Source organism: Sciurus carolinensis, chromosome 13, assembly GCF_902686445.1.
Source record: "Sciurus carolinensis chromosome 13, mSciCar1.2, whole genome shotgun sequence".
Classification (NCBI taxonomy): domain Eukaryota; kingdom Metazoa; phylum Chordata; class Mammalia; order Rodentia; family Sciuridae; genus Sciurus; species Sciurus carolinensis.
The window spans coordinates 59,494,125-59,510,920 of record NC_062225.1 but is presented as its reverse complement, the minus strand read 5'-3'; the positions used below and the strand labels follow the sequence as shown (position 1 = coordinate 59,510,920).

The 16,796-nt window shown below is 38.1% G+C and overlaps 1 protein-coding gene across 10 annotated transcripts in view; it reads left to right on the top strand.

The window, feature by feature from the left end:
* Window positions 1–16,796, top strand: part of Mta3 (metastasis associated 1 family member 3) — a 204,531-nt gene that overhangs the window by 157,047 nt on the left and 30,688 nt on the right. For 7 of the 10 annotated variants that reach the window (XR_007104631.1, XM_047522396.1, XM_047522400.1 and 4 more), the window contains exons 10-12: window positions 4,991–5,065; window positions 7,447–7,505; window positions 11,560–11,684. Coding sequence is in view for 9 of the 10 variants with exons in the window: in XM_047522396.1 (XP_047378352.1) it covers window positions 4,991–5,065; window positions 7,447–7,505; window positions 11,560–11,684 (259 nt within the window). In the remaining variant the exon portion in view is untranslated. The remainder of the gene's footprint in view (window positions 1–4,990; window positions 5,066–7,446; window positions 7,506–11,559; window positions 11,685–16,796) is intronic. The other 3 variants (XM_047522395.1, XM_047522398.1, XM_047522403.1) reach the window with 1 other exon arrangement.

Sequence of the window (16,796 nt, the reverse complement as noted above, 5' to 3'; positions counted from 1 at the left end):
CCCTTTAATTTCTTTGGTCTGCCTAATTGCTCTGGCTAGAGTTTTGAGGACAATGTTGAATAGAAGTGGTGAAAGAGGACATCCCTGCTTGTTCCTGTTTTTAAAGGGAATGCTTCCAGTTTTTCTCCATTAAGAATGATGTTGGCCTTGGGCTTAGCATAACTAGCCTTTACAATCTTCAGGTATGTTCCTACTATCCCTATTTTTTCTAGTGTTTTGAGCATGAAGGGGTGTTGTATTTGGTCGAACGCTTTTTCTGCGTCAATTGAAATAACCATATGATTCTTATCCTTAAGTCTGTTGACATGATGGATTACGTTTATTGATTTACGGATGTTAAGTCATCCTTGCATTCCAGGGATGAACCCCACTTGATCGTGGTGCACAATTTTCTTAATATGTTTTTGGATACAGTTTGCCAATATTTTGTTAAGGATCTTTGCATCTATATTCATCAAGGATATTGTCTAAAATTTTCTTTCCTTGATGTGTCTTTTCCTGGTTTGGGTATGAGGGTGATATTAGTTTCATAGAATGAGTTTGGTAGGGTACCCTCCTTTTCTATTTCCTGGAATACTTTGAAAAGTATTGGAATGAGTTCTTCTTTGAAGGTGTTGTAGAACTCGGCTGAGAATCTGTCTGGTCCTGGGCTTTTCTTGGATGGTAGATTTTTAATGGCTTCTTCTATTTCATTGCTTGATATTGCTCTGTTTAAATTGTGTGTGTCTTCCTGGTTCAGTTCGGGAGGAGCATATGTCTCTAGAAATTTGTCAATGTCTTCGGTAGTTTCTATTTTGTTGGAATACAGATTTTCAAAGTAGCATCTCATTATATTCTGTATCTCAGTGGTGTCTGTGGTGATATTTCCTTTTTCATCACAAATTTTAGTAATTTGAGTTTTCTCTCTCCTTCTCTTTGTTAGTGTGGCTAAGGGTTTGTCTATTTTGTTTACTTTCTCAAAGAACCAACTTTTTGTTTTGTCAATTTTTTGAATTGTTTCTTTTGTTTCAATTTCATTGATTTCAGCTCTGATTTTAATTATTTCCTGTCTTCTACTACTTTTGCTATTATTCTGTTCTTTTTCTAGGGCTTTGAGCTGTAATATTAGGTCATTTAGTTGTTGACTTTTCATTCTTTTCTGGAATGCGCTTCATGCAATGAATTTTCCTCTTAGTACTGCTTTCATAGTGTCCCAGAGATTTTGATATGTTGTATCGTCGTTCTCATTGACCTCTAAGAATTTTTTTATCTCCTCCCTGATGTTTTTTGTTATCCATGTTTCATTCAGTAGCATATTATTTAGTCTCCAGGTGTTGGAGTAATTTCTGTTTTTTATTTTGTCATTGATTTCTATTCTCAGTCCATTATGATCTGATAGAACACAAGGCAGTATCTCTACTTTTTTGCATTTCCTAAGGACTGCTTTGTGGCTTAACATATGGTCTATTTTCGAGAAGGTTCCATGTGCTGCTGAGAAGAATCTGCTCGTTGATGGATGGAATATTCTATATATGTCTATTAAGTCTAGGTTATTGATTGTGTTATTGAGTTCTATGGTTTCTTTGGTTGGATTTGTTTGGAAGATCTATCTAGTGGTGACAGCGGTGCATTAAAGTCACCAAGAATTATTGTGTTGTGGTCTGTGTGATTCCTGAAATTGAGAAGGATTTGTTTGATGTACAGTGATGCACCATTGTTCGGGGCATAAATATTTACTATCGTTATGTCTTCCTGATTTATGGTTCCCTTAAGCAGTATGAAATGTCCTTCTTTATCCCTTCTGACTAACTTTGACTTGAAGTCCACTTTATCTGATATAAGGATGGAAACCCCCGCTTTTTTACTGAGTTCATGTGTGTGGTAGTTTTTTTCCCATCCTCTCACCTTTAGTCTGTGGATGTCTTTTTCTATGAGATGAGTCTCTTGCAGGCAGCATATTGTTGGGTCTTTCATTTTAATCCATTCTGCCAGTCTATGTCTTTTGATTGATGAGTTTAGGCCATTAACATTCAAGGTTATTATTGAAATATGATTTGTATTCCCAGTCATTTGGATTATTTTGATTTTTAAGTTGGCTTGGTTTCTCCTTTGAGTGGTTTTTCTCTAAGGTAGTTCCTCCCTTTGCTGACCTCCATTGTTGTTTTTCATTTCCTCCTCATGGAATATTTTGTTGAGAACATTCTGTAGCGCAGGCTTTCTAATTGTAAATTCTTTTAACTTTTGTTTATCATGGAAGGCTTTTATTTCATCTTCAAATCCGAAGGTTAGTTTTGCTGGGTATAGGATTCTTGGTTGGCAACCATGTTCTTTCAGAGCTTGAAATATGTTGTTCCAGGCCCTTCTAGCTTTTAGAGTTTGGGTTGAGAAGTTGGCTGCTATCCGTATTGGTTTCCCCCTGTATGTAATCTGATGCTTTTCTCTCTCGGTCTTCAAAATCCTATCTTTATTTTGAATGTTAGGCATTTTCATTATAATGTGCCTTGGTGTGGATCTGTTGTGATTTTGTGCGTTTGGTGTTTTGTAAGCCTCTTGTATTTGATTTTCCATTTCATTCTTCAGGTTTGGGAAATTTTCTGATATTATTTCATTGAATAGGTTGTTCATTCCTTTGGTTTGTATCTCTGTGCCTTCCTCAGTCCCAATAATTCTTAAATTTGGTCTTTTCATGATGTCCCATAGTTCTTGGAGATTCTGTTCATGATTTCTTACCATCTTCTCTATTTGGGCAACTTTATTTTCAAGATTAAATATTTGTCTTCATTGTCTGAGGTTCTGTCTTCCAAGTGGTCTAGTCTTTTGGTGATGCTTTCCACTGAGTTTTTTATTTGGTTTATTGTTTCCTTCATTTCAAGGATTTCTGTTTGGTTTTTTTTGAGAATCTCTATCTCTTTGTTGAAATGATCTTTTGCTTCCTGCAGTTGCTCTTTCAGCTTATTGGTATTATCATTCATTGCCTGCATTTGCTTTCTTATCTCATCCTTTGCTTCGCGAATCATCTTAATCATGTATAATGTGAAGTCCTTTTCTGACATTTCTTCTATCATACTGTCACTGGGTTCTATTAATATAGAATCTAGATTTGTTTGGATCATTTTCTTCCCTTGTTTTTTCATGTTGTTCAAGTATCTTCCCCTCTAGCAGTGCAGATCTGGGGTATTGCAGATTTCCCCCTATAGGCTTATAGTGGCCCTATCGGTTTCCAAAATCCTTTCTTTAAGGGGAGATCAGTGTTAGCAGTGCCCAATTCAGACACTATGCAATCCTAGACCAAATAGCCCCTATGAGAACAGTAACAAAATTGTCAAAATAAACAGAATGAGTTCAAATATTATCTTCAGTAAAACAAACAGATTTGCAATAAGGTCTGCAGTTTCAAATGGAGGACAAAGAGGATGCAGAGGGATGTAGAATGCGGCTGTTAATGGAATAAGAAAAGAATATACAGAAGTTCTAGATAATAGAAAGGGTGAGAGTATAATCAAAAGAAATTGGATGTTAGCATGCAAAAAAGGGAGAAAAAGACTCTGAGGGAACAGGTAAACAAAAGGAAAAGAGCAAGAAAAGTAAAGAAATAAAAACTTAAATTTTTTCAATAAGGAGAAAAAAGAAAAATCTACAGTATAACAGTCATATAGTAATGAAACCTCCCAGAGTTCAGTAGCCTCATGCAAGAGAGGTACCTGACAATGAGCTTCAAGCCTCCAGCAGGCGTCTCAGGATGGGTTTTGCCCCACCTAAAAATCGGAGCTAAGACTTCCAGGATTATCCATGATGGCCTCTCTGGCTTCAAAATGTGTTGGCAAATGGGGAGCTGCAGCTCAGTGTGTGGCCGTATTCAACAGGAGGTCCTGGAGGTGGATGCAGTTGGTCAGGCAGCGGTCCTAGAGGTCGGGTATGTTTGGTGTGGTTGTGGGATCCTGGAGGCTGGTTGCTATCAGTCAGTCTGGGGTCCCGGTGATAAGGCGCAGTCAGTTGGTCTGGGGGTCCTGGAGACAGGGAGTAATTGGTCAGGCTGAGGGATCCTGGAGATGGGGCTCAAGTCAGTCTGGCCAGGGGTCCTATGGGGCCTGGCTGTCATGTCAAAATGGCAGCAGCCATGTGTAATCAAACCTGCAGGTACTGTAACAGTGAACTTCCAGGCAACAGCAGGCAGCTGGTGCTCCACTGGCGGTCGACGATCAGTTTGCTGACTGTTGTCGGACAATCAGGAGGTGAACCTCGTATGTTGGGTGATGGATAGGAGTAAGGCAGGCGATGGACAGGTGAGAGGCAGGCAAATGGCGGATGATAGGCGCCTGACAGTGAGCAATCTGCACTCAAAAAATGCGTTGATATGCTGGCAGACTGCAGGTGATCACAGCAGACAAATGGGGTAAACAGCAGGGGATCGATAAGCAGCAAAAACTGCCTCACCAAGAAACAGATATTCTCTGCTTGAAACCGGAGTTATTGAGCAACAAGGAACACAGCCTCCCTCTAGTCCGCCATCTTAGATCCCTCCCGCAAGCTTACTATTCTAATAAGAAGGCAAACTCAACTCTGTTCTTTTTCAGAGAATTAGCTTTATTTGATTTAATAGAGTGGTTTTAAAAAGAATGAAAATATACCAGAGACCAAAAGATACTTAGTTGTAACTGGCATCTTTTAAAGTTAAAGTAACTCAGGCTAACGCTATTTAAATGTTATTTCTAAAGTTGTTCTATAGTTTCACATGTAGCCTGAGATCTGTCCTGAGTAAGTCATGAAATATTGTCAGTCATAATGTTTATAATTTTTAATGAAATAGGCAATAAATGGAATGTATTGTATTGGGAATTTCTTTGCTGAATATTAACATGTGGGGCACCTTTTGCTAAAATTAATTTCAAATATTTTTCCTAGAATGAATCTTCCAAATGAATATTTGCTCCATTACTTTAAAGAAACGGTTTTAAAGAAAAGCATTTTATACCATAGGTTGTTTTCATTATTGTGTTGGATGTTTTTTCAGCTCCCTTGGAAGTCATTGACTAGCATCATTGAATATTATTACATGTGGAAAACTACTGACAGATACGTGCAGCAGGTAACTTATTCATATTGCTACCGCCATGAGTGCATGAAAATGGACTGTTTATGTTTTAATATCTCTTAAATTTTACAATTGTTTGCTTTATCTTTCCCAAGCTAATTTAAGCTCCATGATTTTATGTCTTTAGGTTATTATACTTAACATTTTCATCTTAGTATTTCCTTGACTTCATCATTCATGATGATAAATATTTTAGAAAGATGACAGGGCAGGATATCACTATAAAGGCATTATTTTCCTTGCATGTGACTGGTGCTTCGTCTTTGTGAGTATAGCGATGGGAATTTTCAGAGATGTGGCACCACCACAAACCTCTTGAACAAGTTATTTTTATGAAGACTTGAAGATTGAGACCGATGCCATCAACCTTATAATTAGAGATATTTTTAAAGATCTCCTGAAACTCCTTATGTGACATTTATGTGGATATCTCAGCTGAGTTTTGTACCTGAATTGTAGTCTTACTAGTTTGATGTTTTAGTACTGTACATGAGAGCTTTCTCCAATATTATTTATATTTGATCTTAGCCAAAAGGCTGAGAAGTGATCCAAAATTATTTAAAGGTAGGAAATTTTTAATTTTTGAGGCATTCTCAAATGTCCTAAATTCATATAACATTTTCAGTTATTTATTTTGAATAATATTACCTTTGGGGAAAGTATATTTTCCTGAAACAAGCTAAGTCAAATGTTTGTTTTATATTCTTGCAGTCACGTGTCAGAACTTGTAAATAAAGATACAAAGATTTATCATAGAATTTTTTCCCCTAAAATGGAGGTTACATAGTGGCAAGGTTGGGATGCTGTACAAATACATTTAAGAATCACTTTAAAAGTGCCACAATGGGTTGTTGAGGTCATGAACAGGTCTGTGGCCTGTTGAACAATTTCCAGTGTCAACATCATATATAATTCAAAGGTACTTATTTGAAACAACTTGGGTAGAAATGAAGGCAGTGTGATCAGGAAGGCTGTGCATTCCAATCAGAATGGGTCCCTAAAGATGATAGAGATAGTGGCATCAAGGACAGTTGAAAATGGATAAATTTACTCCCCAAAATTTGAACTCTGTTCTAAAAGTTTCAAGTTGCCCCCTCAACATTTTTTTCTCCTCACTGGGAAAGTGGAGCTGGTCTTATTTTTGGACATTGACCGTATATTATTTTCCTTCCCTGTTTGCATTCATCATTATGTTGATCACTCTCTGGATATTATTACCTAATTTACTTTCCATTCCTTTCCCTGCTTTTGGCTACTAATTGATTTCAGTATAGTCTTACAGTGAGTTCAGCAAGACTTCAAAGTTACCGCGTATTGCTGGGCACAGTGGCACACACCTGTAATCCCAGTGACTCGTAGGCTGAGGGAGGAGGATCCAAGTTCAAAGCTAGTCTCAGCAACCATGAGGCCCTAATAATGTAGCAAAACCCTGTCTCAAAATAAAAAAAAATAAAAAGGGCTGGGGATGTGGCTCAGTGGTCAGGTGCCACTGGGTTCAATCCTTGGTACCAAAAAAAAAAAAAGTTGCTGCATGTCTCCCAACATTTGAGGGTAAAGGCTTATTTAATTCTACTTAGATTAGTGACAGTCTCTCTTTGATGGATTTTGGAAACGAATCATCTTTGAATATTTTTCTAAAAGCTAGGAACTTGTGTGTATGTGTTTCCTCCCAGATAAACAAATAAGAAAGTAGAAACAATTTGTGAAAGTAAAAATGTTTCATTTATTTTTTTTATTTGGTACTGGGGATTGAACCCAGGGGTGCTATACCATTGAACCACATCCCCCATTCTTTTTACTTGCTATGTTGTCCAGGCTGGCCTCAATGTTGCAATCCTCCTGCTCCAGCCTCCCTAGTCACTGGAATGATAGGCATGTACCATCTCACCATGCTAATTTGGCTCATTTTAAAAGTCCTTTTTGGGACTGGTAGAGTGAGTGCCTAGCATGCACAAGACCTTGGTTCAATCCCCAGCACCTAAAAAATAAAAGGAAATTCTTTTTACTTATAGAGAAGTGGGAAATGGAATCATTAATTGCTTTTACTTTAAAAATCTATATCTGGGGCTGGGGATGTGGCTTAAAGGTAAAATGCTTGCCTGTTATATGTGAGGCCTTGGGTTCTATCCCCAGCACTGAAAAAAAAAAAAAAAAAAAAAAAAAACCTTATAGTTCTGTAACTCAGAATCTAGTGACTTTTCTTATAAGCTAATACAGTTGAAGAATATGCATATGAAGGAAAAGCTTGTCTTAAAAATGAGCAAATTTTAAGTTACGTTCTGATATTTTATTTTCTTGGGAGTTTTTTAGGACAATGAATTGGTAATAACTAATAGGCATTGTGTTTAAAATATTTTATCCATCTTTTGAATTAGAAACGTCTAAAAGCAGCAGAAGCTGAGAGTAAACTGAAACAAGTATATATCCCGACTTAGTAAGTAATGAAATCTTTTGAAATATCTGTCCTGCTCTTAATTGTATCATTACAAACCATGTTTTTTTTTTTTTCACTTTCAGACAAGTTTGAATTTCTTTGTGTATCTTACTTTCTTCCTCTACAAAGCGTGAGACTTGCTTTCTATTGATACTTTTAGAAAGAAAAAGGAGGTGAGAGAAACCACACGTAGACTAAACTAAGGACTAGGGAAAAGAGGGCATGTACTTTGCTTCTAACAAAACTGTAGACAGGGCTGGGGAGATAGCTCAGTTGGGCTGGGGAGATAGCTCAGCTGGTGAAGTGCTTACCGTATAAGCATAGGCCCTGGGTTTGATCCCCAGCACCGCAAAAAAAAAAAACAAAAACAACAGTAGGCAGTGTCCAAACCAACCCATGGAACTAACTATTGCAAGCAAGTGTGTTTCATAAAGCTGGAAACTTGAACTTGTGCATTACAAAACAGATGTTGTTTGGGTGATGTGCATTGCCTCTTTGAGGTGTGTCATTCACATTATTTGGTTGAGGATTTTGCATTTTCTTTGTTTAAATGGTAATTAGAACTATACTTTGTTCAGTTTGATAATTAGAACTTATTTGTTCAATAAGTAATGACAGATTTCACTTGTTTTAGGCGTCTGGCATTCTTTTATTATCCTTTGGGTTTACAAGTCATTGTCATGTCAAAATGAATGCCTGTTTTCTTTTCATTTGCTGTATTTTAGATGAATTTCATACTATTTTTTTGAGCTCTTCAAAGTTTGATCATTCATGTGCTAAGGAAAAAGTTGTTTATTGAGCACTATGTATATATGTGCTATCCTAGATTCCTTGGGAATTGAAATGAAACTTATTACAAATTCTGTGTGCTGCTCCAAGGTTTTTCTCATTCTTAGAGCTTAAATACCATTGTTTTATATTTACTCTTTGTTTATGGAATTTTAATATCTCGCACAATAGATTTTTTTATATATAGGAAGCCTCAATGGCAATGAATTATGATCTTTTTATTCATCTTTTATCTCAAGACACATAACTGTTTTAATTTTAAAAATGTGTAACTTACAGAGTCCCTAATGATTATATTTCTTCTGCAGAGTAGTTTTTAGTTCCTTTCACTTACATATTTTATTTGACTAATTTATAGAAGTACCATTCCCCAAAGAAGATACTGTTGCAACTCACATGTATTTGATTTTCATAAAGTAAGCATATCAGCTTCCTTGTACTTCAGTGTTGCCAGCATCACAGGCCTGGTACATTTAACCAATCCTCACCAACTAACACAGATAGTTGGGTTGTTTTTTTTTGGGGGGTGGGCACTACTATGGATTGAACCCAGGGGTACTCTACCAATGAGTCATACCCCCAGCCTTTTTTTTTTTGAGACAGGGTCTCACCAAGTTGCCCAGGCTGGCCTTGCACTTGGGATCCACCTGCCTCTACCTTCTGAGTAGCTGGGATTAAAGGTGTGTGCCATTGCACACAGCCAGAAAATTACTGCTGTTTCCTGCTTTACATTGACCTTGGTGTCTTGATCTAAGCCAGGGATCAGCAATATAGTATATGAGCCAAATCTGATCTATCTATTGTTTTTGTAAATTGTTTAATTGGGACATACACATATTCATTTATGTATTGTCTAAGTCTGCTTTCAGACTACGGTAGCAGAATTCAGTGGTTGCAACTGAAATTACGTCATCCCCAATGCTTAAAATGCATAATTGTCTGGCCCTTTACAAAAAAGGATTTTATATTATTTTCTTTGTTTAATGGTAGTTAGAACCCTACTTTGTAAATGTTCGATAAGTAACAGGTAGATTTCAGTTGTCTAACATTCTGTTATTATCCTTTTGGTTTAAAGTCATTGTCATGTCAAAATGAATTCCCAAACCCTGATCTAAATGAATGATTTTTAGAAATCAAGACAGGTTTCTAATCATACTTTAAAAAAATATTTAAAATGTCCATTGTTCAAAAATATGCAATTGAGTTACTGAGTTGGATAAGAATGTGAGTCCTTTGATAAATTTCTAAAATAACTCTGAAATGAAATGTTTTTAAATAGTAATAGATTACATTTGTTTTCTTCTGTCATGTTTTGAGCCTGGCATACTCTCATATTCAAAGCACTCTGCTTAGTATTAGAGGTAGCAAGGTTGGGAAGACAGACTCTCCTCCAGAGGGGGATGGTGGGGGGAACAAGACAGTAAAGACTCAGCATGGGGAGTGTTATATGGCAGAGAAGGCGAGTTTATGGTGGGGGCTCCAATTCAGTTCATGCCCCCACGAAAGCCTTTGAGGAGGTGAGTTTGCATGTACTTTGAGGAGGGACTGAGCAGTAACTCCAGGAGGAACTCCAGGCCAGTGGGATCCTGAGATGGGAAGGGACAGAGTACAGTTGAAGAGCAGAAAGGTAGTGTGGCTGGTGTGAAAAAGGTGTGGTGCGGGGCTGGGGCCTTAACTCAGTGGCAGAGCGCTTGCCTAGCATGTGTGAAGCACTGGGTTCGACCCTCAGCACCACATAAAAAATAAATTAATCAAAAAAAAAAAAAGTGGTGAACCATGGAAGGCTGGTGTGATGGACAGTGGAAATGAATTTTAAATAGGGAAGTGTCACGGTCAGATTTGCACTTGAAGATCACTGACTATGTTTTAAAAGCAGTCTAGGGAAAGAGGAGAGTGAGATGGAGGGAGACCAGTTAGGAAGCTCTTGGAGAGGAGAGGCGACACTGGCTTAACCTAGAGTCCCGGAAATAGTATACTATTTGGAGGTGATTGGCTTTTGCTTGTCAAGATTGAGTTGCAAATTTCTGACCAGCAGAGTTAGGTGGATTGCCCTGCTATTCACCAAGCTCAGAAACCATGGCACAAAATCAGGTGAGGTCATTTTGAGTTGACTATCGAAAAAGAGGTGTCGGGTATGCTATCAACATGTTATATTGTTCTTAACTCAGGGGAGAGGTCTGAGCTGGAGATACAAACAGGAACTAAATCAGCACACGGTGATTCTGTTTTTAACCATAGATGAGATTTCTGAGGGAGAGCAGCAAATAGACAGCAAAGTTCCTCTAGAATGAAAACTCCTCAATGCGGAGATTTTTGTTTTCTCAGCTCTGAATATGTATGCAAAATGAGTCATGCATGCTGCATGCACCTGTGTAAAACCCTTGGCCATGGCTTATAAATAGGGGAATTAGTCTGTTGTAGATGGGGACAAGTTAGCCATGTTTGCACAGAAAGTAGTAAGAGATGCCTGGGCTGCATATTTCTAACAAATTAGTGGCTTTGTTGACTTGGTCTCTGGGATATTTGCATGTCTCCTTTTTCCTCCTAAAAATTATTCTTTTACAAAATTTGAAACTCAAAATTGTTGGTTTTTATAATTTTAAATGCTATTTACTTTTCCTCATAAAAAGTAAAACATAATAGGAATTGTTATGAGAATAGGGCAGGTGCTCAGGGGATCCTGAAGTCCTTGCTCACTATCAGCGCTTGTGGGGGCTGGGGAGATAGCTCAGTGGGTAGAGTGCTTGCCTTGCAAGCACAAGGCCCTGGGTTCTATCCCCAGCACCACAAAAAAAAAAAAAAAAAAAAAAAATCAGCACTTGTGGCACCCCCTATAGAACTGGGGTGGAGTCAGCCACTCACACAGCAGCAGTCAGGGGACAGTGACTTTCTCTATCGCCCAATGCTGCCCTAAAAAGCATTTATTTGACCCCAAAATTATTTTATTTGCTCAGGAGAATTTATGATAAGGATAAAAGCTTAATAGCTTGTATCTTACAAAAGCATCTGAAGATATTCCAATAAAATTGCATTTGGACAGACAGAGCTGCTGTATTTACTTTGTGAGTGTAAGGCACAAGAGATTACCATAGCTTTGTTTTATATACATGAATGTGGTTTAATACCTTGCTTTTACCACTTTCTTTTTCACTGAATTTTTTAAGGTTATTTATATTTAGCTGAAGTATATTAATAAGGAGATGTGATGCTTCTTGCCTTGTTATACAAATCATTTTTATCACCTCACTTTACATCTCACTGAAAGCAGCAAACCAAATCCCAACCAAATATCTACCAGCAATGGCAAGCCTGGCGCTGTGAATGGAGCTGTGGGGACCACGTTCCAGTCCCAGAACCCCCTCTTAGGGCGAGCCTGTGAGAGCTGCTATGGTAAGTTTGCTCTAGCTGGGCTTGATTTTCTCACTGGAGACCTGTCCTCTGTTCGTGCAGAGAATAGCCCTGCACTGTGGGGTGGGAGTGGCGAGCAGCTTCAGGAGGTGTGGGGTCAATGCATTGCAGAGGCAGGTCATTGTCTCCTCATAGAGAAGAGTGCCTGTCCTTGCCTTCTGCAAGGAATGAAGGGGCTGTTCACTGGGTGCTTTTTCTGTGCCGTACATCAAAGGTAGATATTGGGTTTCCTTTGCTTTGGAAGAGCTCTGTTGTGTGTTTGATGGCAGTGTTTGCCCAACTGTGCAGACTTGGATTAGCTTTGACCAACCCATGGTCTCATGATACCAAATCCCCTTTTAGAGATTTTTAGTATTATTTGACAAATTAAAGGTGCCTGGTAATTCTGTAAGAAAGGCCTATCTGGGGATAAACTGCTATTACAGTCCTCAGACCAGGCTCCCTCAGGGCACCAGTTTGGGAGATGTTGTTCTATGATAATTGCTTTTGGCCTTAGGGTCCTTCTGTTATTTAACTATGCTGGCAGTATTTTATGTGCCCTGGGTGTTAAATGGGGTTGGTGAGATGAACTGATAGGTTTTTAATGCACATTATATGTTTATTTAAGTTTCAAGCAAAAATAGATCGGGCCCCCCACACCTCTTGTGGTATTGGGAATGTGAACCCAGTGACTCTCTACCATTGAACTGCATCCCCAGCTCTTTTTTTTTTTTTTTTCTTGGATTTTATTTTATTAAAATCTTTTTTATTTTTATAGACTGCATTTTGATTCATTGTACACAAATGGGGACAACTTTTCATTTCTATGGTTGTACACAATGTAGATTCACACCATTCATGTAATCATACATATACTTAGGGCAATACTGTCTGTTTCATTCTACTATCTTTCTGTTCCCCACCCACTCCCTTCCCATTTTTCCTCTACACCATCCAAAGTTCCTTCATTCTTCTCTCCCCCCACCACCCACCCCCTCGTTATATATTGTCATGCACTTATCAGAGAAACATTCAGCCTTTGGTTTTTTGGGCTTAGCCTATTTCACTTAGCATGATATTTTCCAACTTCATCCATTTACCAGCAAATGCCGTAATTTTATTCTTCTTTATGGCTGAATAATATTCCATTGTGTATATATACCACGGTTTCTTTATCCATTCATCTATTGAAGGGCATCTAGGTTGGTTCCACAATCTAGCTATTGTGAATTGAGCTGCTGTGAACATCGATTTGGCTGCATCACTGTAGTATTCTGATTTTAAGAATACTCGGTTTATACTTTGGGGTATAAACTGAGGAGGAGTGGGATAGCTGGGTCAAATGGTGGGTCCATTCCAAGTTTTCTGAGGAATCTCTATACTGCTTTCTAGAGTGTCTGCACCAATTTGCAATCCCACCAGAAATGTATGTGTGCTTTTTCCCCCACATCCACGCCAACACTTATTATTGCTTGTGTTCTTGATAATAGCCATTCTAATACTAGACAAAGGTGCCAAAAACTTACAATGGAGGAAAGATAGGCTCTTCAACAAATGGTGCTGGCAAAACTGGAAATTCATATGCAGTAAAATGAAATTAAGCCCTATCTCTCACCCTGTACAAAACTCAACTCAAAATGGATCAAGGATCTAGGAATTAGGCCCGAGACCCTTCACCAAACAGAAGAAAAAGTAGGCCCGAATCTCCCTCACGTTGGCTTAGGACCAGACTTCCTTAACAAGACCCCCAGAGTGCAGGAAATAAAAGCAAGAATCAATAAATGGGATAGATTCAAACTAAAAAGTTTTTTCTCAGCATAGGAAACAATAATGTGAAAAGACAGCCTACAGAGTGGGAGAAAATCTTTTCCACACACACACTTCAGACTGAGCACTCATTTCCAAAGTTTATAAAGAACTTAAAAAACTTTACACCCAAAATACAAAGAACCCAATCAATAAATGGGCTAAGGAACTGGGCAGACACTTCACAGAAGAAGATATACAGGTGATCAACAAATGTATGAAAAGTGCTCATCATCCCTAGTAATTAGAGAAATGCAAATTAAAACCACCCTAAGATTTCATCTTTTTTTTTTTTTTTTTTTGGCAGTGCTGGGGATTGAATCCAGGGCCTTGTGCTTGCGAGGCAAGCACTCTGCCAACTGAACTATCTCCCCAGCTCATCTTTTTTTAATTTTTTTGAGACAGGATCTCCCTGAGTTGCCTTCAAACTCCTCTTGCCTATAGTCTGAGCACCTGTATAATCTCTTAATGGGGCATTGGTGACATCATCTGTTTCCTTCCAGTCAAGATGGCCTGGGGTGGGAGAGGAAAAGAAGCGCATGTTTACTGAAAGTCTTCCTGTGCCGATTGCTTGGCTCTAGGCAGCTCTTTGCGGGTAGACCTACCTACTTACTGCCTTAGGGACTTGAGAGAGGGACTTTACGACTCTGCTCTATTCCACACCAAGTGTCAACATTAGAAAAAGCGTTTAAAACTAAATCTTATATTACTATTTCTTGTGACCCTAAGGAAGGTGTGAGCCACACAGATTGCTGACTTTATAGAAATGGGACATGGACACATGTCTAACCATTTTCTACACCATAGGAGCACAAAGGAAATCAGTTTACAAAAAAGTAGATTCTTGTGGACAAAATTTCACATGGACAGCATCTTAAGTTCCTCTGAATTGGAAATTACTGAATTTTGAAGTTCATTATATCTATGTGAAAATAGAAAGAATCCTGTATACAAGTGGTAGTGGCTTAGTTGTTTTTGAGATGGTCACTGTGGTCCCAGTCTGTCCTCAGGTTCCTAGGATCAAATGATCCCCTGCCTCAGCCTCATGAGTAACTGGTGCTGCAGGTGCTCCCTAACTCACCTGACAATGTGTCTGATTTTTTACTTTCCAACCCTTTTTTTTTTTTTTCTTTGGCACTGGGGATTGAACCCAGGGTTGCTTTACTACTGAACTATATCCCTAGTCCTTTTTGGTTTTTATTTTGAGACAGGATCTCATGAAGTTGCTGAGGGTCTAAGTTGCTGAGACTGACTTCAAACTTATGATCCTCTTGCCTCACTCAGCCTCTTGAATTCCTGGGATTACAGGCATGTGCCACTGTGCCCATCTTTCAAACCCCTTTCACTTTCAGGTGTGAAATACATATTGTCATTTTTATGTGTGTATGACATACAAGTGATTTTAATTTTATATTTTTGACCAATATATTGTTAATATCCATCATAAAATATATCTTAATATACATAAAAGGTTTATACTAGAGCCAGGCCCTGTGGCACACATCCATAATCCCAGTCAAGTAGTATTTACTTCTTCTTCTTTTGGTACCAGCAATTGAATCCAGGGGTGCTTTACCACTGAACTATATCCCCAGTTCTTTTAATTTTTTATTTTGAAACAGGGGCTTGGCTAAATTGTCCAGGTTGACCTCAAACTTGGACTCCTTCTGCCTCAGCCTCCTGATTGACTGAAATACACAATGTGCCACTATGCTCAGCTGCTAATTGCTTTTTAATTGAATTTAAGTTAATTATAAATGAAATTTTGTGTTCAGAATCCAACACAGACCCCATGACTTGATGCTGAGGATTCTTAAAATTTGTGTTTAAAAAATAAACTTGGCTAGGTACAATGACACATGCATGTAACTTGCTTGGGAAGCTGAGGCAGAAGGATCACAGGTTCAAAACCAGCCTGGAAAATTTAACAAGACCCTAACTTAAAAGGGTTGGGGACAGGGCACAGTGATGCCCACCTGTAATCCCATGCCTTGGGAGGCTGAAGCAGGAGGATCTTAAGTTCGAGGCCAGCCTCAGCAACTTAAAAATTTAAAAAAAAGGACTGGGGATGTGACTTGGCAGTTAAGTGCCTCTGGATTCAATCCCTGGTACCAAAAAAAGGTGGGGGCCTGGGGGTGTGGTTCAGTGGTAGAGTGCTCCTTAGTTCAGTTCCCACTACTAAAATAATAATAATAGTAAAATAAAAATAAATATAAAAACTTGACTTACTTGTTTTAAATTATAAGAGGAAAGGTTTTGAGGCTTATATTTGCAAGGAATCCTTTAGAAATAACAAATATGAATGATACCAATAATCTAAAAGGCAATAAATGTAATGGTCACTATATTTTCTCATTCTCTTCTCTCTTTTTTTTTTTTTTTTTTGGTTGGGGGCAAGTAGTGCTATGGATTGAACCCAGGCACATGCTAAGCCTGAGCTTTGCCACTGAACCTCACCCTTAGGCCATATTTTATCTTGTTTGACATTGGTTTGTGAAGTGTTGACACCTTTAATGTACTATTGGAACATTTTGATCTGATGAAGGCAATTTACAGATCAGAGGAAGACTGTTCCAAAGCAAAGTTAGAATTTTTAGGTACTTAGTTAACTTAATGTTTCAACATCAGTGTTTTCTATCCTAAACTGTGGATCTGGATCCGTCATGGGTATGCTTTTAACATTACATTGCAGGAGTTTAAACTGCAAAGCACACTATACACAGGCTCACCAAGTTCTGTCAAGAAATAAATCAGCTGCAGTTTAGGCCTTTGGTATGTTGTGATGTCAGTGGCATGTGCTTACTTGGTAGGGATTGATAGTCTTGAAAGCAATTCTGGTTTTAAAGGAGAAATTTTCAAATATTTGTTGACTAAAATAAAGGAATGGCAAAAAGATTCCTTTTTCTATTAGATTCTTGGCTTTATCAATGGGGCCTCTCTGAGTGTCTTAAACCCCTGGAGTGCTTTCTGAATGACAGGCCTGGAAACTCAGATTTAGATTTAGATTTTAAAGACTAGCAATAATCCTCTTCCTTCTTGTCCTTATCATCTTTCTGAAAACTTTTTTCCAGAAATATGCATTATAAAAGTATTTTTAATTAACAAAAGCTCCCTAGCAGCATAATGCCTACTATAGGAGATCCACTTAGTACCCTCTTAATAGGTGCCACAATATATATATAGATAGATAGATAGATAGATAGATAGATAGATAGATAGATATAGATAGATCGATAGATATAGATATAGAGAGAATATATATAGAGAGAGATATATAGATATCTCTATATATATATAGAGAGAGAGAGA